This window comes from Capsicum annuum, chromosome 1, assembly GCF_002878395.1.
Source record: "Capsicum annuum cultivar UCD-10X-F1 chromosome 1, UCD10Xv1.1, whole genome shotgun sequence".
In the NCBI taxonomy this organism is placed as follows: Eukaryota; Viridiplantae; Streptophyta; class Magnoliopsida; order Solanales; family Solanaceae; genus Capsicum; species Capsicum annuum.
Genome location: NC_061111.1, coordinates 17,356,644 through 17,381,039, shown reverse-complemented (window position 1 = coordinate 17,381,039; position 24,396 = coordinate 17,356,644). Strand labels below are relative to the sequence as shown.

General features: G+C 32.3%; 2 protein-coding genes across 2 annotated transcripts; both read left to right on the top strand.

Annotated features, from left to right (window-relative positions):
* The first annotated feature begins 324 nt into the window (after positions 1–324).
* LOC124897251 lies at positions 325–1,035 on the top strand. The gene is made up of 4 exons (XM_047410089.1): positions 325–506; positions 588–675; positions 767–850; positions 934–1,035. Exons 1-4 carry the CDS (start codon positions 325–327, stop codon positions 1,033–1,035), a joined length of 456 nt encoding a protein of 151 aa, XP_047266045.1.
* A 10,385-nt stretch (positions 1,036–11,420) lies between these two features.
* On the top strand, positions 11,421–14,152 carry LOC107870881 (transcription factor MYC2). Its single transcript, XM_047394607.1, has one exon. It carries the CDS (start codon positions 11,518–11,520, stop codon positions 13,813–13,815), a length of 2,298 nt encoding a protein of 765 aa, XP_047250563.1. The 5' UTR covers positions 11,421–11,517; the 3' UTR covers positions 13,816–14,152.
* The last annotated feature ends 10,244 nt before the right edge of the window (positions 14,153–24,396 follow it).

Below are 24,396 nucleotides of genomic sequence, written 5' to 3'. Positions count from 1 at the left end.
GAAATAATATTATCAATATGCATTATTTGATGTGTAAAAAATTATGTATGCGTATATGTATTTTTTGAACCTGCAGGGCATATATTTTCTTTGGCCTATGGTGTTCTTGATTCCGAAAATGATTCTTCTTGAACTTGGTTCTTTGAAAATCTGAAGGAATCATATGGCGAAAGAAGAAATATGTGTGTAGTTTCTGATCGTAATGCAAGCATCATAAAAGCTGTAATGACGTACCACATTATGCATGTATGTGGTATTTATGGAGAAATGTGAAAAAAAAACTTTAGAAAATCACATGATTCATTATCCGATGTGTTCTATACAATGACAAAATCATATTCAAAGACTGAATTTCACAATTTAATGGAGAAGGGGGAGACATTTGATGTTAGAGTGAAGAATTACTTGAAATTAGCGGGATATGATAAGTGGGCTAGGTCATATGCATCAATTCATAGGGGATGGACTTTGACATCAAACATTGCCGAGTCAATTGATGCTGCACTGTTATCAGCTAGAGAACTACCAATATATGATTTTATAGAGGAAGTTAGATTGATGTTTGGTAGATGAAACTGTGAAAACAGACAACAGGCACTGTATTCTTTTACGGATCTTATTGGTAAATTTCAACAAATTCTTCAACAAAATAAAGCGGAGTGTACGCGTATGAAGGTATGATGAAATTTATTTATTATGCTTTATATATATGATTATATACACATTAGAAATTATTTTCTGTTATAAAAATACATATGCATGGCAGGAAAATACATATGCTGAGATGGTTAAATATATTTGCAAAACTGTTTCTGACATAACCTTGCAGAAAAATACATATGCTGAGATGGTTAAATACATTTGCAAAACTATTTTTGACATAACCTTGCAAATGTTATTTATTTTATAATTAATTTTGTTTATTAATTTCAGGTAATACCTTCATCAGAGTATATTTATACAGTCCACGACAAGGAGAAACATTTTATTATTTGTCTTAAGGAAAAACATGTTCTTGCAATGCATTTTAGCTGAATGAGATACCATGTGTTCATGCTTGTGCAGTTCTTGATAGCAAGAATTTTAAGAAGGGACCATATTGCTCTAATCTTTACAAGCCAAAAATAGTCTTGCGAACATATAATCTTCCAGTTTATCCTTTACCACACAAAGATGACTGGATAATTCCTAAGAAAATTTTGAAAGAGGTAGTTCTGCCACCAAAATACAAGCGACCCCCTGGAAGACCTCTAAGAAGGATCGTGAAAAGTCCGGAAGAGATATGTTTGAAAAGAAAAATAAAAATTATTGTGGTTCGTGTGGATGTAAAGGGCATTATAGGCGTTCATGTAGGAAATACAACAAATGATAAGTTGGTTGATGTATTTAGATAATAAACACTAGCAGAACTTTTTTATTTGATGAAAATATACAAGAATTTTTATTTGAAAAAAATGTTTGATGTTATTGAAGTTGTTGTTATTAATATGTTGGAAAATTTTAATTTTTTTAAGTTGAATTAAATAATAATATATTGTAAAATTATTTCATATAACATCTTTGATTTATACATTTTTTATAGCTACACATAGTAATATGTAATTTGTATATATTATAATTTATAGAATTGCATATATATCGACATAAATACAAAAAATATATATTTATATTTGCATTTTTGTACATATGTATAATGGTAAATACAAAGTATTTGTTAGTATTACATGATTTTGTTTTCAAGATAAGAATATACATATGTATGTATATATGCATAATGCATATATATAAATGTAATGTATGTATTTATATTGTGGTTTTTACGAATATATAAATACATATACATATAAATTAAAGCATATGTATAAATGTATATATGATAATATACTATGCATAAATATATATAGATATATATACATTTGCATTAGTGTGTAAAATACATATATACAAATATACAAATCGATAACTGTGTAAAATACATATATACATATGCGTGAAGTATAAATACATATATAAGTATGTGATAAATACATATATACACTTTCCTGTATCTTAAAATACATATTATTTATTATATATGTATATATGCATAATATTTAAAAAATGATTTGTTAACTAAAAATACATATGAATGTTAAAAGTACAATTGTTCACTGGAATAAGCATATGTATATTTAAAATAAATATGTTCACTGGAAAAAACTTATGTGTTATTACAAATAAACACATACATTATTAAAAAATACAAATGAAAAGCTACAGAAAAAAGTTTATAAAGACATATACTAACCATGAAAAATAAAAGATTAAACGATTAAACGATTAAACAATTAAACATCAAAAACTTAACATAACAGTTAAGGAACATTAAAATACCATCTTTGACCATCAAAGTAAAATATGAATCCCATGAAATATTTCAAAAAATAATATTTATCCACCTAAATTTAACTGTTGTTAACTTCAACAAAATAAAATACAAATCAAATGTCATGCACTTTTGTGCCTTTTGTTAATTCAATTTTCCGAAGAGGACTCATTGATGCTTCATCATCACTTTGTGCCGCCGCTTCTGCCTTCCTAGTAGCATAATCCCACAACAGTGAAGCGTATCTTATGTGAATAAGATCTGGGTCAAAATCAACAGATGGAACACCTTCACCAAAAGTAAGGCACTCGACATACGTAACCATATATAAGCCACAGTCCCTGCAAATACATACATTAATAAGTAATTAGTTGTTACAAGTTTAATGCATATGTATATATACAAGTAATATGTATACTCGTTACTTACAAGCTGCCACTTGATTGTTGAGGCACATTCTGAACAACTGAAACACCAAACGGATCCATCTTCTCATTCAATTTGTAATTAGGATGATTGTCAATGTCAATACCCTTATTCTCGTAGAATTTATATGCAATGAGACATACAGATATAACCTTCGCTAATTTTTCAATTTCGCTAAGCACCACAGCATCATGACCAGCAGATGACAAAGAATCATATACATATATGCACCTATGATTGAAAGATATAACTGCAAGAACCCAATGATATTTGGTCTTTACGTGAACAGAAATGAAGATATAATCAATCGTATGCCATGACACTGTAGCATGCATGCAGAATCTGCTTATGTACTCATGCAGATGGTATTCCTTTCCACCATCAGTAAGAGATACATCATCCACTTTATACACATCAAAAACCCTTCTAACAATGTTTATGAAATTGCAGTCTACAGTGCTGAACGTATATGAGCTATTGGAATCATACTTGGACTTCTTTCGCAGATAGTAAAAGCATACATCAATTTGTTGCATTATAAATGAATTTCATAGTTAATAGTAAATAAACAAATTAAGACTCAAATAATCCAACACTACTTATGTAAATATGATGTACTTATCAGTGAACATGTAACATACTGCATATGTATATACAGATATACATTTCCAACTATAAAAATATAAGCAGTTACAAATATTCATATGTAACACAGGACTAATATTTATTTCAATATACAACTAATCAACATAATAATGCATCCCTTACCTCATCTGACCATGTCTGGCTAGGAGTACCCATAACGTAGAACCAATTCTTGTCTTCAACAGATAAAATTTTAAAACTGATAAGTGGTATTTTTGCCTTGCCCTTCAAATAATGTTCTTCTTTGGTGTTTCTGTTTATTCATTATACATATTAGTAGATCATTTATATAATCTTAAATTACAAAATATAGTACAAATAAGTTGTAACCTATATACCTCTTCAAATGATATTTAAGAAGATCCAATGAAAGCCACGTCATTAACTTGTTGGTGATCTTGGTGTCTTCTATATCATTCATTAACTGGATGAGATATGAAGGGATGTTTCTGATCGAATGTTCTCTGTTGCACTTCTGTGCCGAAACAAAAGTTCAATTACTGTTCCATATGTATTTATGAAATACATATTAACAAATGTATTTGTTACTACTTCATTGTTACATATATAAGCTATCAAACTTCAACATAAAAAATTGTCATCAAAATATAACCATATCTCATTAAAAACAAATACAGCTAATCCAAAAAAAAAAAACTGAACATCAAAATACAAAGAATACTTCATTATCCATTAAAAAAAACAATTTCAATATATAAAGTAAACAAATATGCTAACAAAAAAAATTATGTTAAGAGTACAAACCATCTGCTGAACCAAAATTCATTGTGAATGGTGACTTTGTATCTAGATGGTCGCCTAATCCTTGAAACATGTATTGGCGTTTGTTGTGCTTCATTTATCGATAGATGTACAATTATACTTCGTTCAAGATTGACATACGCATTAAGACTAGGAAGAAGCTCATCAGGAAGAGTGATCTGAGAGTCAGGCAAATTTTGATCAGCATTGCTTTCATCATTTACTCCGTCATGAATGTGGACTGGAGTTTTATGCTGCTGATCTAACTTTGATTTATCCACATCATTAATCTCTGACTCATGATTTAGTTAAATTCATCTCGACAACAGCTTCTTTGTTTTGTATAAATTGTATAAAGATCTAGTAAGGTTGGATTTTTAAATAAATAAATAAAATAAAACAATGCATGTATTGAAAATACCTTGCAGTCAGCATCGACTTCAGCAGTGGCTTTATTTATGAAGTCAAGATCGATGCTTCTAAGGACGTCATCTGAAAATGTGAATTGAGATTCTGATACTTGTGCTTCAGCAATACTTCCATCAACCAGTTTTGTGTTCTACACAACATGTTCATACAAATTAAATAAAATAATATTTTTCAATTATTGATCAACTAACCTAGATATATTCAGCATACCGAAGAGACACATAAATCTCTTGCTTCATGCACTTCTATATCAGTTTTTTCCTTTCAAAAAAGAAACAATAAAAAATTAAAACAATCAAAATTCATTAATAAAAGTATACCTAATCAAAAAAAAAGATCTACCAGAACATCGTCATTATTCTCATTATACTCATCAATGCCATTATACACATCATTCATACTGTTGCTTTGATTGTCTGCCATCTCTTTGGTCACCTGTTTTAATGTTGTTTTATGTAATGATAAATTAGAAAAGTATATAAAAAAAAACTTTGCATATAAATGTACGCAATTTAATTGCCACTGTGCCTTCAATATTCTTATTAAATTCGTGATCAAACTTTGAAGTCGCTTGATGGGATGATGTATTGTTAACATTTTCATCTGTTGGTGGCTGGTTAGATTCTTGCTTGGTTCTTCGCGTTTACAATATGAAAATACAAGTAAAAAATAAATAGTAAACTAACTATTTATTTTAGCTCTACATATTTATATATGATTATACATATCACAAACTGAAAAATACATAGTAAATATATAACAAAAAGAATGAATCCAACATATGAAATTATAAAAAATACAAAATTTGCATGATGAATTTGTATTTAATATAATTAATGTCACATATGACTATGTATTTATTATTTTACTTATTGTCATTTTCAAAAAATATATTTTATCTTAAAAAGTAGATTCAACAATCTGTATATGTATTTTCAGGCATAAAAAAATTCATATGTTGTGTATGTATAAATGTTGTATTTTTATTCAACCACAATATACATATTTGTTTAATATGTATTTAACATAGCAAGTGTATATTTTACAAAAATTGTTTACATCAGAATTGATGTACCTTGATTTCATTAATTGCATTCGTGATCTGATCATACCTCGACGATAGTAGGCCACACATATCATTAAACTCTTTCCAAACTTGAATTCAAAGAAATAATTAGAAATGCAAAAATAAATTATATAAAAGATTAAACAGAAATTACCTTATCATGAAACTTATCAAACACTTTCTTTGAGACAACGATGTCTTTATTTTCGAAATTGAAGGAAGACGGAGTAGGTGACTGAACCAGAATAGTTTTTTTACTATCAGGCCTTTTTATGTCTTTTCTATTTGCACGTATCGTAGTTTTTGTTTGAATTGGCTTGTGAATTAGAGTCCTCACAGAAGGTATCTTTGCAGCACGGGGTGAAGGGGTCCTTTTGGGTGTCTGCTCATCTACACCTTTAGGATGTGGCTTCAATTTTTTCTTTGCTGGTGAAACTGAGGAATCGACACGATTTTTTTTTTATGGTTAATTGTTTTTGTCTTTGTGGAGGATCCTAAAAGTCATCATCCGAATCAATGTCATCTTCATTATGACTTGCAGCTCCAGGAACAAGCTTCTTTGGTATTTGAAACGCTGAAATCTCTTTTCTTGTTGGCTCGATATTCTTAAAAAGAACCTACATTTTAAATTATATAAAGAAAAAAATAATTTAGATGCTAAAATTAGTGACATTATAAAATAGTTAACCGTGATCAATACCCAATAATGAATAAACAATGACAAATGATATTTTGTATATATACATATACCAGATGAGAAAATATATTTGAAAAATAATCAACATCACATAAAAAGAATAAAAAGTAAAACTAACCTTGTCATCTGTATCATCAAATATGCTTTCCATAAGAGTTTCATATCTTGGATGAGGAGAATTTATCTTCCAATTCAAAAGACGTGGAATTTGAGAGTCCACCTTAGAAGCAACAGTATGCGGCACATTTGAACAACACTCGTACAACCAAATTTGAATGGCCAGTGGCATTCCAAGAAGCATATAAAACTTTTCTTTCGGCTTCAGCTTTTTATGCAAGCTTTTAGCTAATTCTTCAAAGGCAACCGATTTCCAGAGATAGTCACTGTAGCTACCACTCTCAACCAAATCAAAATGTAGGCGTGGAATAGCTACGGTATCAACTGAGGATAGTAAGAATGCGTGAATAAACTACAAATTGGCAAACTTTAGCACATCTTCATCGTTATCATTCCCCCAAATTTTATCAGAAACAGCCGCAAATAACTCTTTTTTCTGTATAAAACTCTCACCATCAAAATATTGATCAATAATTATGTTAGGACGCTCCTTGTCAAACACAAAATCATCCTTGTTTGTAACACAGTTCAAACCAGTCGCCAAAGCAAACTCTATAGAAGTGAAATGAAGAATTGTGCTCTTTGCACAAATGACTATGCAACTTGTAGAATTTTCCTTCGTTTCAAGTGACATAATGCATCTCCCTAGTTGAGCTTGGACGACACAATCTTTCTTCTCCATGAAGAAACCAAATATACTTTTAGTACAAAATATCTTGTACTGATTCTTCGTTAACATTGACTTAATACGGTCTTCAATGTCGTTGACCGTATGACATCCTATATGAGGAGCAAATTTGGACAATATTCGTGCCATGTATATTTGATCACGCATGACCTATGCAATAAAAAATACAATAATATGTAAAAACAGTGTCTTATATATATTTATGAAATACATCTTAAATTTATTTTGTACAGATAGTCTTATATGTATTTAAAAAATACATCTTGAAGTGAATTTATACATTCTATACATAAATCTATCATATGTATTTTGTGAATACATCACTAGTCAATATCTAAGTTATCAAAACACCTAAATTCAAAATTTGTCTAAACCTGATGAATAACAAAAAAAACTATGTACGTACAAAATATATTTCAACAAAGAATAACTACATATCACATTCAAGATTCAATGACTACCAAATACAACTTAACATCAAATACAATTCATAGCTGTAAACATAAAAACACATATCTAAACAGTATGCATTTTCAGAAGACATATTACGCTTATATTTCAACATACACATATGTATTTTCTGAATACATGAATTGTACAAATTTAATTAACAAGAAAAGATATAACAACACATATACAAATTATATAACAAGTGTATTTTCAGAATACATATACACTTATATAAAACTATATATACAAAAACCTTGTCATTAATTAATACAAGTATCTCACACAAATGTCATATGTATTTTAACACTACATATGCTCACTGGAATGGTCTTATGTATGTAAAAAATACATATCAAATAACAAGAATTACATATCACATTCAAAATCTAATGACTACCAATACAACTTAACATAGAATACAACAAATGTATTTTCATAATACATATTACACTTATATAACAATACATATATAAATTCTTGCCAGTCACAAATACAAATATTTTACACAAATTTTAGTTGTCAAATACATATTTAAAATATATTGTATGTAACATATAAAATTCATATCAATAACAAAACTTTGAAATAGCACCATACCTCCTCGACTTTTTCTTTTTCAGATTCATAATCTGATGTAACGGGACTTGCACTTTTACTGGATTCTCCTTTTTCATCCGACTTTCTTTTTTCCACAGATTTTTTAAATTTTATGGAATTTGGTGATGAACATTTTGTCAATGCTTTTCTTTTCATTATTGCGCAATCTTTTTCGGATCGTTAAGGTGCTTCAATTTCACCTCTTCAATGGTAACACCTTTCTTAGACAGAATATTAGTAGAACCCATGTTAAAATCTCCATCTTGTGTTAAACCAAGACTAAATGATGGAACTTCATTGAAAACTAAATTCTTTGGTTGATTTCCTCTAAATGAACAACTACGATTTGCATGTTGAGCCATTATACATTAAGTGGTACAATTTCAACACAAAAATAAAAAATTGAACCCAAAAAGACGACTTTCACATACTAATATTGAAAAAATGGCGACAAAAAACACTTTAATAGAAATTAAATGGAAAAAAATAACATGCATTAACTGAAAAAGAAATTATACATTAAGTCGTACAATTTCAACACAAAAACGAAAAATTGAACCCTAAAAGACGACTTTCGCAGACTACTATTGAAAAATTGACGTCAAGAAATATTTAACAGAAATAAAATGAAAAAAATAACATGCATTAACTGAAAAAGAAACTTACTTTAAAAAGTGGAGATTATCTTTATCAAGATCGTGGGAGTGAAAGGCGGAATTTAAAAAAAAAAAAAGAAAAAGAGGGAAGTTGGGGGAAGTAAAATTGGTAGAAGCAAGTTGGGGGAAGTAAAATTGGTAAAGTAGAGTAAAAATAGGGATCTCAAAAAATATGGGGAGATTTCACGCGTCTTTCAAAAAAAATGGTAAAATAATGCTAGTTTTGTTATTAGTTGTAATTTTATCAAATTATTATTATTAGTTGTAATTAATGTCTTAAGATTGCTAGTTTATGTAATTTTTCCAAACATAAATCACAATCACGATTTATTATGAGATTCAACACTTATATCCATATACATAAATGGTTATTAGGAGTATAATTACTCTCAAACACTTTAAAAAGGATAATTTTCATCACTTTATGTTTTTCAACCTTTTTTTACGGTAACCAAGGGCTCTAAATATGTAAAATGAATTAGGAATAAATGCACATATTTTCCTTCGCAGAAAGAGATAGCAACATGGACCTCAAACAGCCTCTTGGCATATTATTTACTTAACTATCAAAATGGTTAAATGTGTATTTTATAATAACTAAAAGCTTAAACAATAAAGTAATAAATCTTATTAGTATATTTTATTTCTATCTGTATCATCGACTCCTTCATATGTCTATAATTAATACTTTTTGCTAAACATAACATTATTTCTTTTTATAAGTTGAAACACTGAATTATCACACTTTCATATTATATAAACTCGTAACTGAAAATGTTTCAAAAATAGTTATAGATAATATCTTTTCAATTCCTAAATTCAACTCCTCAACCCAAGGAAAGAATGGAAATGGATTCATATACGTTGATTTCTCATTCTTTTTCTATCATTTCATTTACCTTCCTATTGAGAGGGAAATGGAATCAAGAAAATGATCAACCACATTATTAGATACTCACTTCGTTAGTGTTATTTGTTAAATATTGACTTGATACACTGCACCTTTGGGTGTGGTTGAGTTGGTTTGAGGGGTGACTTTCAAAGCGAAGGTCGCGGTATCAATTCCCTCTAATGCTTTTTCAATCTAGCTCGTCACACTAGGTTTACCTAGTGCGGTTTACATCTCCTGTGTGGTTTACGAGTGATTATACAGTGAGGGGTTTACCCAATACACACAAAGTGCTCACCCGAAGGGCAGAGGCTAGTGGCTGGGTAAACCCGAAGGGCAGAGGCTAGTGGCTGCGGGGTTTACCCAGTGCGCACAAAGTGCTCACCCGACTTTCCTGAAGTTTCAAAAAATATATATATATATATATATTGACTTGATACATTTCTTAAAGAGCAAAATAAATTAAAAATTAAATAATAACTCAACTCTACATTTTCTTAATTGAACAGAAAAATAAGTAACTATGTTTTGGTACAGTGAATAAATAGAAGTGGTCGAAAAAGTATTTTCTCCATTCTAGAAGTACACCAAGCTTCTAATAAGAGTCAACACACCTAAGTTTAAACGTAATTCAAACATCAATTTCTTAGTTTTTAAAACTAAATTATGGATATTAAAAAATTATAAGAAAAACAAATGATACTCCTTACAATTTATTTGGTTATCAGATTACAACTGATTCGACTTGTCAAATAATAATGATTGAAATATATGATAGGATATGTCGCAGTAAGAGATTTGAATCATAATAGGTGAGGATAAACGCTATTGCAAAAAAAGTTTTTAATTTTCACCAAATATTGGGAAACTACTTCAAATATACTCCATCAATTTACATTTAAAGAATAAATAATTAATATTAAGGATAAAAGATTTTTTTTTTTAATCTTATTTTTGATATATCAAAATGATAAGTATAAATAAAAATTCAATTAAAGAAATAATGTAACGTAAAAGTGAACAGAGGGAATCCTTTTTAGTAGACATTTATATTTAGTTGAAGTTTAAAAATCCCAAATAATTCAAATTAAAGTTGACTTTCATAAACACTTATTAAAAAAATCAGCCAAAGATAATACATTTATAAAAATGTAATTTTCAAATGAATTAACTAGACGTAAATTTTTTTTTTTTCAAAAGTAATTTTTTAATAAGTTATTTTAATAAAAAAGCTTCTCAAAATAAGAAATTTTTATAGCCACTTGACCAAACAAGTCTCCCAAACATGAATTTGAATTAATTTTTAAAAAAATTTCGCAAGTAAAAACTAAAAAGACTTCTTAAAATGTGTTTTTCAAAATTTAAATTCTATTCAAGTTTGATATTATCCTAAAATTATTGACCATATTAGAAATGTTTGATTGAAATTATTTCTTGAAAATTAGAAAAAAAATGAGGTTCTTTGATATTTTTTTGAAGCAGTGGTATGGCCATATAAGAATACACTCATTATATGTTATTGATTGGTTGCTGATTAAAGAAGTTCGTCTTTTTAATTTTTTATTCGATATTTATATTGAAACTTTGATTACCTTACTGTAAGATGTGACATTTCTAACAAAATTATATTTATATTAAAAATTTTAAAATTAAAACATTTAATTAAGGGTGAGCCAGATCCACTACCGCACCGTAGCCGCGACCCATATGGTACAAGAGGAGTAGTAGTGATGTTGGCGATTAATTGGCGGGTCCTTCGTGGAACCCGCCAGTCTCTTTCCTCATTCTCCCAAATTCAGCTCAAATTCACCTCAAATAAAACCCAAACTCAAATTCCACTCTTATTAACCAAACCCAATATTTCTCTCTCATTTTTCTCCGCCACACCCCTCTATCCTCATTCTCTCTCTCTCTACACACCATTTTCACCTGTTTTCTGCTGTGTGTTTTATGGAATGACTGATTACAGCTTGCCCACCATGAATCTCTGGAATAACAGTACTACTGATGACAACGTTTCTATGATGGAGGCTTTTATGTCTTCCGATCTTTCTTTTTGGGGTGGTACTACTACTTCTAGTGCTACTGCTACTGCTGCTGCTCTTGCTAATCCCAATTATACTTCAACTGTTTACCCTCCTCCTGGCGCTTCTTGTGCATCTTCCGTAACGGCTACAGCTGCTGCTGTGACTGTTGATGCGTCAAAAACCATGCCATTTTTCAACCAGGAGACGCTACAGCAGCGTCTTCAGACCCTAATAGACGGTGCTCGTGAGACGTGGACGTATGCTATCTTCTGGCAGTCGTCTGATTTAGATTTCTCGAGTCCGTCTGTGTTGGGTTGGGGTGATGGTTATTACAAAGGGGAGGAGGATAAAAACAAGAGGAAATTATCTGTTTCTTCTCCGGCTTATATTGCTGAGCAGGAACATCGGAAGAAGGTTCTTAGAGAGCTGAATTCGTTGATTTCAGGGACACAAACTGGTACAGACGATGCTGTTGATGAAGAAGTTACCGATACCGAATGGTTCTTTCTTATCTCCATGACTCAATCTTTTGTCAACGGGAACGGGCTTCCGGGCCAGGCTATGTGCAGTTCCAGCCCGATTTGGGTTGCCGGAGTAGAGAAATTGGCTGCTTCTCACTGTGAACGGGCTCGGCAGGCCCAAGGGTTCGGGCTTCAGACGATGGTGTGTATCCCTTCAGCTAACGGTGTTGTTGAATTGGGTTCGACGGAGTTGATTATCCAGAGTTCTGATCTGATGAATAAGGTTAGAGTACTGTTCAATTTCAATAATGATTTGGGGTCAGGTTCATGGGCTGTGCAGCCGGAGAGCGATCCGTCAGCGCTTTGGTTGACGGAGCCATCTTCCTCAGGTATGGAAGTTAGAGAGTCTTTAAATACAGTTCAAACAAGTTCAATTCCATCAAGTAATAGTAATAAGCAAATTGCGTATGGAAATGAGAACAATGATCATCCATCTGGAAATGGGAATGGTCATAGTTCTTATAATCAGCAGCATCCTCATCAACAAACACAAGGATTTTTCACGAAGGAGTTAAACTTTTCGGACTTTGGGTTCGATGGAAGTAGTAATAGGAACGGGAATTCATCGCTCTCTTGCAAGCCTGAGTCTGGGGAAATCTTGAATTTTGGTGATAGTACGAAGAAAAGTGCTTGTAGTGCAAATGGGAACTTGTTTTCGGGCCATTCCCAATTTGGGGCAGGTGAGGAGAACAAGAACAAGACCAAGAAAAGGTCAGCTACTTCCAGGGGAAGCAATGAAGAAGGAATGCTTTCATTTGTTTCGGGTACAGTTTTGCCTTCTTCCGGTATGAAGTCAGGCGGAGGCGAAGACTCTGACCATTCAGATCTTGAAGCTTCGGTGGTGAAAGAAGCTGATAGTAGTAGAGTTGTAGAACCGGAAAAGAAGCCAAGGAAGCGAGGAAGGAAGCCTGCTAATGGAAGGGAGGAACCTTTGAATCATGTTGAGGCAGAGAGGCAAAGGAGGGAGAAATTGAACCAAAGATTCTACGCGCTTAGAGCTGTTGTACCGAATGTGTCTAAGATGGACAAGGCATCACTTCTTGGAGATGCAATTTCATACATAAATGAGTTGAAATCGAAGCTTCACAATACAGAGTCAGATAAAGAAGACTTGAAGAGCCAAATAGAGGATTTGAAGAAAGAATTAGCTAGTAAAGAATCAAGGCGCCCTGGTCAACCACCACCAAACCAAGATCTCAAGATGTCTAGCCACACCGGAACCAAGATTGTAGACGCGGAGATAGACATTAAGATAATGGGATGGGATGTTATGATTCGTGTACAATCTAATAAAAAGAATCATCCAGCCGCAAGGTTTATGGCGGCCCTCATGGAACTAGACCTAGATGTGAACCATGCCAGTGTTTCATTGGTGAACGAGTTGATGATCCAGCAAGCCACAGTGAAAATGAGTAGCCGTCATTACACTGAAGAGCAGCTTAGGATAGCATTGATGTCAAGAATTGCTGAAACGCGCTAAAAAAGACCCTAGAAAGTAGATAGAACTCAAAGAAAGCATGTGGGCTTTGATGGCGCTCTGGTTGCTGCAGCTCTATGTAATGTTTTTGTTATGAATTAGAGATTTCATCAGGCTATCTTCGTGTTATTTTTCGAACTTGTACCTTAGGTGGTTGTCGAAATATTCTTGTACATAAATGTTATTACCCGAAAACTCAACATAATCGGGCTTTAGCTCATGTAATTAAACATATATTCCAACTCCGTCTTGTCTGTTAGATTGCATCTATCATTATGTATTCTTTGTCCATGCATAAATGAAGAAATTTGATGGCAGGTGAATTTGATTTTGAAGCAAATGTGATTTACTGTCGTGCTGCTTATTCTTATACCCAATTTTTGAGCTGCATTAGGATTGTGTGAAGTACTTTAAGCTATTCATTCATGAGAAAAATGTGAAAGAGATCATCATTTCAGAAATATGCACTATTTCTCCAATTCAAACTTCATGTTCAAATTGTATTAAATAATTGTATTGGAGGTCATTGCTTACGACCTTTATGCATCACATTTTGACTAAAAACAATAACGGATTATTTCATGAGAATATTTGGATTTACATATACACCTCAGAAAAACTATCATCTTTCATTTGAGTTTTTTAATGTCATACTCCATCCGACTCAATTTAATTTGCGCCGAAGAATGCCAAAAAAGTTTCACATTTATGGTCAATAGATGAGTAATCTCCTTATAAGGCTTGGATTATCCTCTTTCCTAATGCTCAAAAGGTGTAAGTTTAGCCATGACCTAATTTTATATATACTTTTTTTTTGACATTTCTTTAATCTTAATTTTTCATACGACATATTTAAGATTATAAAATTAAATAATATTTTAATACATTCTATCTTGTGTCAAGTTAAATGAGACAAACAAATTATAACAAAGGAAGCATCAAATAAAATAGGAAAGAAGGAAAAAGGGATTTCGTAAAAGAGCGATAAGATAAGGTGATAGTTTGATAGACTAGATTGGACTAGATGCAACAGCAAAATAGAACAGGAAACTACAAGGAACTAGTCCATTTATTCATTTGGCTGCTTGCTCGTTTATATTGTGAATTGTATATCTCCACATATTTTATTCTAATAAAGATATCAGGAAGAAGGCATGTGTCTTATTATTTTCCTTTAGGAGAATACACTGAACTTGGTTCTTCTTTTGGTCCCTATTGTCTACTATAGACCAATGTATATTTTCCATAATAGTATTGGCATAACATGCTAAAGTATTTTCCATAATAGTATTGGCAAGAAACGCCATGAATATCATGTAGGTTGAAACTGACAGCAACGTTTCAAATTCACTTCATTTGAACTTTCACTTCACCCAAGTACAGTCTCCCCGTCCGAAGCAGGATTTTCATCAAAGAGATGCAACATTTACCATAAATAAATTTTCTCCCCCCCCCCCCCCCCCCCCACCTCTCTCTCTCTATATATTAGTAACTTTGGATCCAGATGAACCCTTTTCCGCCTCACAAGTTTCACCCAAGTTCCAAGTATATGTTACTCTAGAAGTTTTAACTTTCTTTTTAGTAATTCTTTGTTAATATGTTGTCCCTATACTAGTATCTGGACATGCCACTACTGAAAAATTCAAAATTTACCTTCATTCTTTAAGGTAATTTACAATTCAATCTTTAAGGTTTTTATATTGACCTTATTATATTTTAAAGTTATGAATTTATATTTATTATTATTACTTTCTATATTTTTAAATAAGTGACATTTTAGTCTTTTCATTTTATTTCTAAATAACTTGGTGTTTTAGATAATTAAGAAGATATTAATGATGTTATTATAAGTTTACCACTTTTTAAATAAAGAAAGTTTTACATGACTTAAGGAGTACTAAGAATTACATCATTTCCAAAGAAATATTAAGAATAAGTTGGTAAAAATACTATTTATTTAAAAATAAAAAAAAATAATTTTAACAAACTAATACATATAAATTTATATTTCCTATTGAAAATACAATTCATACTAATCTCAACGCCGCTCGGTAAAATTAGATCCGCTTCACTTTAACTGCTAATTATTGAATAAAGTGTAGGGACAAATTTGATGTAAATAAAATCATCTACTCCACTAATATATTAATTTGTTTTTAATTTAATATATATTTTTCATACACTAGACAACAAAGAATTGTGACGTGACGCAAATTTGGTGGAAGTGGACATGCAGACAAAAAAGATCATGTGTTACATGTGAAATTGGTTAAATATTAAAGTCTTTATATTATATGACCCACCAACCTGTTTACTCTCATTTTTATATACTTTATTTTTCCCTCTATGAACGAAGCAAAATATAATAATAATATAAAATAAAGTTTGGTCCGTGAAGTTTGTGAATGAGGCCAATTTATGTGTGCATAATTGTTCACGGTAGGGTAGGTGGTCTGGCTGCGGTATTGTCATTTTCAATTTGAAAACAGAGCCTAGTCTATTTGTGGCAAAATTAACCCACTAATTATAAGAAAAAACAATATAATTATACACCTAAATTTATTATATTTACATAAATTTCTACCTTTAAGTAATTACAAAAATTTTAATTAATTATGTACCTTTTTTAGATGTATCAGGAAGCTAATTATGTATCTCGACAAATTCAAAATAAAAAAAAATACTTATATTGAAAACTAATTAAGTATCTTTACAAGAAAAAATGTGTTTAGATGTATTATGTATCTCAACAAACTCAAAATAAAAAAAATGTATCCAGATCTAATTATGTATCTTTACAAAGAAAAAAATTATATTTTCGTTGGATGTATCAGAAGCTAATTATGTATCCCGACAAACCCAAAATTGAGATTTTCTGTAATCATACAAAATTTTGAAATTTTCTATAATTAAACTCTAAATTGTCGAAATTTCTATTGTTTGTTCAAATTATAATCCGTCCAATCGATTCAAGTTTAAATTAATTATTGACTCATTTATTTCTCGATTTAACTAATTTCAATCCAATATAGAGATAATACCTATTACTCACCTGAACTATACCCCAAAAGGCTATAACACACCTCAACTTAAAAGAGGTCCTATTATCCCCTTGAACTAATTAATAGTGTAATTTTGACACCCTTATTGCCTACGTGACACACACGTGGCACATACGTGACACAATACATTGAAGTATCCATGTAGGCACACGTGTGTACCACGTAGGCACTAAGGTGTCAAAATTACACTTTTAATTAGTTAAGGGGGTAATATGACCCTCTTTAAGTTAAGGTGTGTCATATTCTTTTTGGGTATAGTTCAGAGGGGTAATTGGGTATTTTCTCTTCAATCTATTTTAGACTATTCAAATTTGGGTTGATATCTTATTCATATTAATCCACAAGAAATCTTAATGACATTTTTTTTTTTAAAGTTAATATGTTACATATATCTACAATAAAGGAATACAATTATTTTCTTAGGTACTAAAAGGATTTCAAAAGAACAAATAAAACAACTAAAACTTAGTAAGAATCTAACAGATGAATTTCGACCTCCGCTTTAATCTATCTCAACCCAAGTAATTATTGATTCTTCTATTTTTTTTAGCTCATCCCAGTTTTAATCCGTCCATATTCAGCTCAATCCATCCATTTACCACCTCTATTCATCATGCAAAAATCTCGTCCATTGTTTAATTTGTTTTGTTTTTCTCGAAATAATGCGTGTGTGTTTAGATATTGTTATAGAAGATTCATTTGGTGCGTCGAAATTAACGAACCTAAATTTGGAATGATAACTAAGTAACACAAAAGATATCGTTGTCAAATTTTATGACAATTTGTTCCTTAGACTAAAAAACTATCATATTGTTATGATATATATCAATTATAGTGAATGTCTATCAAGATCTATTTGGTGTCTATCAGAATTTGATGTATTTGTCTTTTAGTGTGAAACTAGGGGCAAATTCTCCCTATAAACAGAAGGGCTTCCTTCATTGTAAATCATCCCTCAAGAGAAGAAATAAAAATCACTCTCTCTACTCTTCTTCTCGTTCTTTCTTGTTTTATAACACGTTATCAGCCCGAGACTCTACCATCTCAAATTTGAAGGCTAAGGCTAAGGTATTATTATTTTTCTTCCTTTTTTTCATATGGCTAACAATCTTACGAAGTGTGAGTTCGTTCCCCTTCAAAGTTCGGGCAAGAACTATATTTCATGGGTGTTGAATGTTGAAATCCACCTAGATGCTATGGGTCTTGGAGACTCCATAAAGAATGAAAATACAGAATCTAGTCAAAATCGTGCTAAGGCTATGATTTTCTTGCGTCATCATCTTGACGAAGTTCTGAAAATTGAGTACCTTACTACTAAGGATTCACGCGTACTGTGGAATAGCCTAAAAGAAAGGTTTGACCACTTAAAGATGGTCATCCTCCCGAAACCATGATATGAGTGGATGCATCTAAGATTTCAAGACTACAAGTCTGTTCATGAATACAATTCTGCCATGTTCAGAATTTTTTCTCAATTGAAACTTTGTGGAGAGACGGTCAATGATAATGATATGATGGAAAAGACGCTCTCCACTTTTTATGCTTCGAATGTGCTCTTACAGCAACAATATTGAGAAAAAGGTTTCAAGAAGTCTACTGAACTGAATTCTCATCTTCTCGTGGTTGAACAAAATAATAATTTATTGATGAAAAATCACGAGAACCGACCAATTGGATCTGCACCATTACCTGAAGTGAATGATGTGCACGCCCACCATACTAGGCGTGGTAAAGGTCACGACCCTGGTCATGGACGTGGTCGTGGTCACAATGACCAAGAAAGAAATCCTGTTCCAGGTGTTAATCATTCATCAAACAAAAAGAGAAAAGATGAGAAACGTGAAGCAGTTACCTGTTTCCGATGTGGCAAAAAAGGACATTATTCACATGATTGTCGTGCTCTCAAGCACTTGGTTGATCTTTATCAAGTATCATTAAAGACGAAAGAGAGAAATCCCGAGGCTAACTTTCTCTCTAAAAATAATGTTGACATCATATGCTTGGATGTAGCAGACTTTTACGAGCACCCTGAAGGAAAGATTGTTCACTTGATTGGTGATGGTTCCGTAAACATGAAAGAATGAATGAATTTTAATTTTATTTTATTTTTATTAAGAATTAGTGAATAAAGAATCATGTAAAAGTAGTTGTTTGCATGAGTATTAGTTTTTGATTAGTATTAATTAGTTTAATTATATTATTGTTGTTTATTATTGAATTGAATTGAAATTTAATTTTGTCATTATTTATTGAAAAAAAAGGGGGTGAACTTAACCAAATAAGATAACGTTGAGATGAACATGTGTGGAAATTTCTTAGGTAAACAATAAGCAGCATCCACTGTACTTGAAGCCAAGCACTTTTAATAGTTTTGCCTATAGAAATAAGCTGTGTAAACAAATCCACAAATCAAAAGAAGATGACTACATACCTTTTTTTATTATATTGTTTTAATGTTCCATACTACTTAATTATTAATTTTTTTTATCAAATATAATATAACAATATTATATTGTTATTGCTTGTTCTAACTAAAAGAATATTGTTTGCACGTATTTTATTTTTTCTTAATTTTTGAATGCTAAGCTAAGCTAATCACGTACTAATTGTACTTTTTTTTAAAAAATTTTTCTTAGTAAAGTGTGATTAATAATTTCTTATAAGCTTTGACTTTGTACAAAAATTTAATATATATTTTATTTGGTGTATGTCATTTTATTTGAAGCTATGGATAATTTTCAAGAAGATATTTGTTTGATTGATTCTGGCACTACACATACGATATTCAAAGACAAGAAATATTTCTCTCATCTAAACATGGACAAGATTAATGTTACTACAATTTCTGGTAGTGCTAATTTAATTGAAGGCTTCGGAAAAGTCATTAAATCTTGCCCAAGGGAACTAAACTCATCATAAATAATGCTATGTTCTCTCCCAAGTCTCGGAATAACTTGATGAGTTTTAAAGATATCCGTGAAAATGGTTATCATATCAAGACATTTGATGAGATGAATCTTGAATATCTTGGTATCACCAAGAATGTCTCTGGGCAGACATGTGTTGTGGAAAAGTTACCTGCTTTATCTTCTGACCTTTATTGGTTAAAGATTTGTGTAATTGAGGCACATTCTATAGTAAATTGGAAGTTTACTAATTCCAATACTTTCGTACTTTGTCATGATCGTCTGGGACATCCAGGATCAATAATGATGAGACAAATAATAGAAAATTCAAATGGGCATCCATTACAGAACTTGAAGATTCTTTCAAATGGTGAATTTTCATACAATGCTTGTTATCAAGGCAAGCCGATTATGAGACCATCGCCAACAAAAGTTGGGATTGAGTCTCCCGCGTTCTTGAAATGCATACATGGGGACATTTGTGGACCAATTCATCCACCTAGTGAGTCGTTTAGATACTTCATGGTCCTAATAGATGCTTCTTCTAGATGGTCTCATGTGTGCCTTTTATCATCTTGCAACTTGGCATTTGCAAAATTGTTGGCACAAATAATGTGATTACGGGTTCAATTTCCTGATAATCAAATTAAGTCTATTCGCCTTGATAATGCTGCAGAATTTTCATTTCAAGCATTTAATGACTATTGCTTATCGATTGGGATAAAAGTGGAACATCCTGTACCCGATGTTCACACTCAAAATGGCCTAACTGAGTCATTAATTAAACGTCTGCAGTTGATAGCAAGACCATTACTGATGAAAACTAAGTTGCCCACTTCTGTTTGGGGTCATGCAATTTTGCATGTTGCAACACTTGTTCGACTTAGACCGATAAATTATCATAAATTTTCTCCGTTGCAATTGGTTTTGGATCAAGAGCCTAATATATCTCACTTGAGAACTTTTGGGTGCGGTGTATATGTGCCTATAGCACCACCAAACCGCACCAATATAGGCCCCCAAAGAAGATTAAGAATTTATGTTGGGTTTGAATCATCCTCTATTATTCACTATCTTGAACCATTGATGGGAGATATGCTCACTGCTCGATTTGCAGATTGTCGGTTTGATGAGATACTTTTTCCAAAATTAGGGAGAGAGGATTGTGATATCAAAAGAGAAATTTTGTGGAAAAATTCATCACTATCTCATCTTGATCCACGTGCTTCTATTTGTCAGCAAGAAGTACAAAAGATTATTCACCTACAGATGTAGACACCTAATTTTATCCCCTTCAAAGTCCGATTTTATCCATTTTTATACCACCTCACCACGTACCCTCATCCATGTGATTATATCCCACAAAAATACAAAAAAATAATAATAACCCTTAACAAAACCCATAACAAGTTTTATCCTCACCTCACCACACCACCCACATACCCCTACCATACCCACGTGACCCCACCCTACCTTAATTTTTTCTTTCACACACCATACAAACTAACAGAATTGAAGAAGGAGGAATATATACATAATTGCACACATTTTCCAATTAGGGAGGGGGACGGGCTATTTCTTTTTCCTTTTTCTTGACTGACCTCATGAAATCAAGAACACATCAGACACCTCACTGGAAACTTATACACCCACACGGCCGAAAAATGAGAAGATGAGGGAGGGCTGAGAGAAACAGAAGGAGAGTGATCGAAAAACAAGTAAGAGGGAGAGATTTTAGGGAGGAGGAGAACAGTGCCGCCACTGTTAAGTTAGCCAGAGCTCCGGTGATGCTACAACAGTGACCGTAGAGCACTAGGAAACCATCGAACCTGACCCCTAACGTTGATTCCGGCGACCATCCACCGGAAAGAGCCAAAACCCGCTGGCGAGCAATCAAAAATTGGTTTAATCAGTCTCGATTCCGGTGAGATCTGCTGAAAAATGACCAAAAATAGTAACAAAGTGTGCTATAGGTATGGGTTTTCGAGCTTTGTGATCTTTGCTTTGGGCCGTGGGTTTTCTTTTCGTGGATTTGTGTTCGTGTCAAAATTTTTGGATTTTTGCGGTTGATTTGGTACGGAGTTGGTGAGTCTGTTTTTGAGGTTCTGTTGAGTTTTTCGAGCATGGACTCACTTTAATTGAATAACACAGTTTGAAAGCCTCAATTTCAGGTCCAATTCTTCATCTCTTCTCTTTATTTTGATGATGTGATTTGGTGATTATGTGTTGGGTAACTACGATTTATTTGATTTTGTTGATGTTATGATTATGTGCTTGACAATGTGATTTCGATGATATGAGGAGCTAATTTGAGTAATTTTGATGGTGTAATTGATAAAAATAAAGTTGGGAGTAGGAATCAAAAATTGATAAAAATGAATATTATGGTATTTTGATTCATTGCTGATGTTGAATGTGATATGTCGTCGAGCGGGTAGGCAAGCACTAGGCTCAGGTAGGCAAAATTTAGAATTGGTAGATTGTTGGAATGTTTGGAATATTTTTTTACCGTATTTGAAAAGTGTATTCATTTAGCCGGGGATGCCTCGAGGTCTTTTGTACTTATTTACCGGGGAATGCCCCGCCGTATCATGTGCGCAAAGGAGGTTCGTAATGAAGGCCCAAGGTATCGGGTAAAGCAACGGAGTTTAGCTTAGGACTAGAGTAGGTTAGAATAGGATTTATATTTTCGCACTTTTATTTTGGACTGTATAATAGGACTGGACACTATATTTTTGTTTTGTTTTGTTTTGTTTATTTGATTGATTATTTTGTGTGATCTTGTGTGGTTTATACATTCGTGATGTCAGATTAATCCATACGCTCCACCAAGCGACCGTGGCCAAACCACAGGATCGAGGGGTGCCTAACACGTTTCCCTCGGTCAACAGAATTCCTTATCCGGAATCTCTGTTCACGGATCAGTTTCTAGAGTCAAATTATTTTGAAAAGAATTTCCAAAGGTGACTTGGCAAACCCGATTTATGCCAAGTTGCGACTCTGAATAAAAATATAAATAATCCTTTTTCGAAGCAAATTTTCAATATTTTGTCACTTTAATAATAAAAACTCTTTCAAACTTAAAACGAATCTTTTTGGAGTTAAAAAAGAGATGTGACAGTAGAGAATTGCAAATCAAATGCTGGACGCATTTACAGATTTGAAAAGGATCACTAAATCACATATTCCTGCAGAGAATGTCCCAATTCGAATTGATGTCCCTAACGGACCATCCACTAGTGTCATAGCTAATGAATCTAAAGCACGCTTGAAGCGTGGCAGACCATTAGGTTCTAAGGATCGAAATCCTAGGAAAAGAAAAAAAAGGTTAAGATGACACTACGAAACATCCATATATGGAAGTTCAACATTTGAGCAATGTTGATATCCCTGAAGGAATCAATAAGCCTGAGACTCAAGAAAATAAGGAACTATCCATCAATTCAAGTGATGTTGAAACTAATTTGAATCGATCTGAAATAGTAGTGGATTATGTCTTTGCATATAATGTTGCAACAAAAATCATGCAAGACAATGAGGATCTTGAACCTCGATCTGTCACAGAATGTCGACAAAAAATGACTGGCCAAAATGGCAAGAAGCAATTCAATCCGAATTGAATTCACTTGCCAAACGTGAAGTTTTTGGACCTATAACTCAAACACCTAATGGTGTTAAGACTGTTGGCTATAAATGGGTCTTTGTGCGAAAAAGAAGTGAGAAAAATAAAATACAAAGGTATAAAGCACGCCTTGTTGCACAAGAATTTTCACAACGGCCTAGTGTCGATTATGATGAGACATATTCACCAGTTATGGACGCAATAACATTGTGTTATCTTATTATTTTCACTGTCCATGAGAGACTTGAAATGCATTTATGGATGTGGTAACAACCTATCTATATGGATCACTTGATAATGAGATATACATGAAAATTTCCGAAGGATTTAAAATGCCGAAAGCATATAGTTCAAAGCCTCGGGAAATGTATTCCATTAGATTGCAAAGATTATTGTATGGTTTGAAGCAATCTGGACGCATGTGGTATAACCGTCTTAGTGAATATTTATCTAAAGAAGGTTATACGAATGATGAAATTTGCCCATGTGTTTTTAAAAAGAAAACAACGTCGGAGTTTGTTATACTTGCTGTCTAAGTCGATGACATAAACCTTATTGGAATGCCAATAGAGCTTCAAAAGGCAATTGATTACCTAAAGAAAGAATTTGAGATGAAAGATCTCGGAAAGACAAAGTTATGCCTTGGTTTGCAAATTGAGCATTTGACAAACGACATCTTTGTTCATCAATCTGCCTACATAGAAAAGGTGTTGAAAAGATTCTATATGGATGGAGCACATCCATTAAGTACTTCGATGGTTGTTCGATCACTTGATGTGAATAAGGATCCATTCCGACGTCAAGAAAAGAATGAGGAACTCCTTGGTCCTGAAATACCATATCTTAGTGCAATTGGTGCACTAATGTATCTTGCAAATACTACAAGGCCTGATATTGCCTTTTCTGTAAATTTGTTAGCAAGATATAGTTCTGCTCCTACTAGGAGACATTGGAATAGGATCAAACACATATTACGGTATCTAAAGGGAGCTAC

Coding starts and splice junctions, on each gene's coding strand:
- LOC124897251 (XM_047410089.1), top strand. CDS start 325: ATGACAAAATCATATTCAAAGACTGAATTTCACAATTTAATGGAGAAG. Junction 676..766: donor CGGAGTGTACGCGTATGAAG/GTATGATGAAAT, acceptor TATGCATGGCAG/GAAAATACATATGCTGAGAT. Junction 851..933: donor AAAATACATATGCTGAGATG/GTTAAATACATT, acceptor TATTAATTTCAG/GTAATACCTTCATCAGAGTA.
- LOC107870881 (XM_047394607.1), top strand. CDS start 11,518: ATGTTGGCGATTAATTGGCGGGTCCTTCGTGGAACCCGCCAGTCTCTT.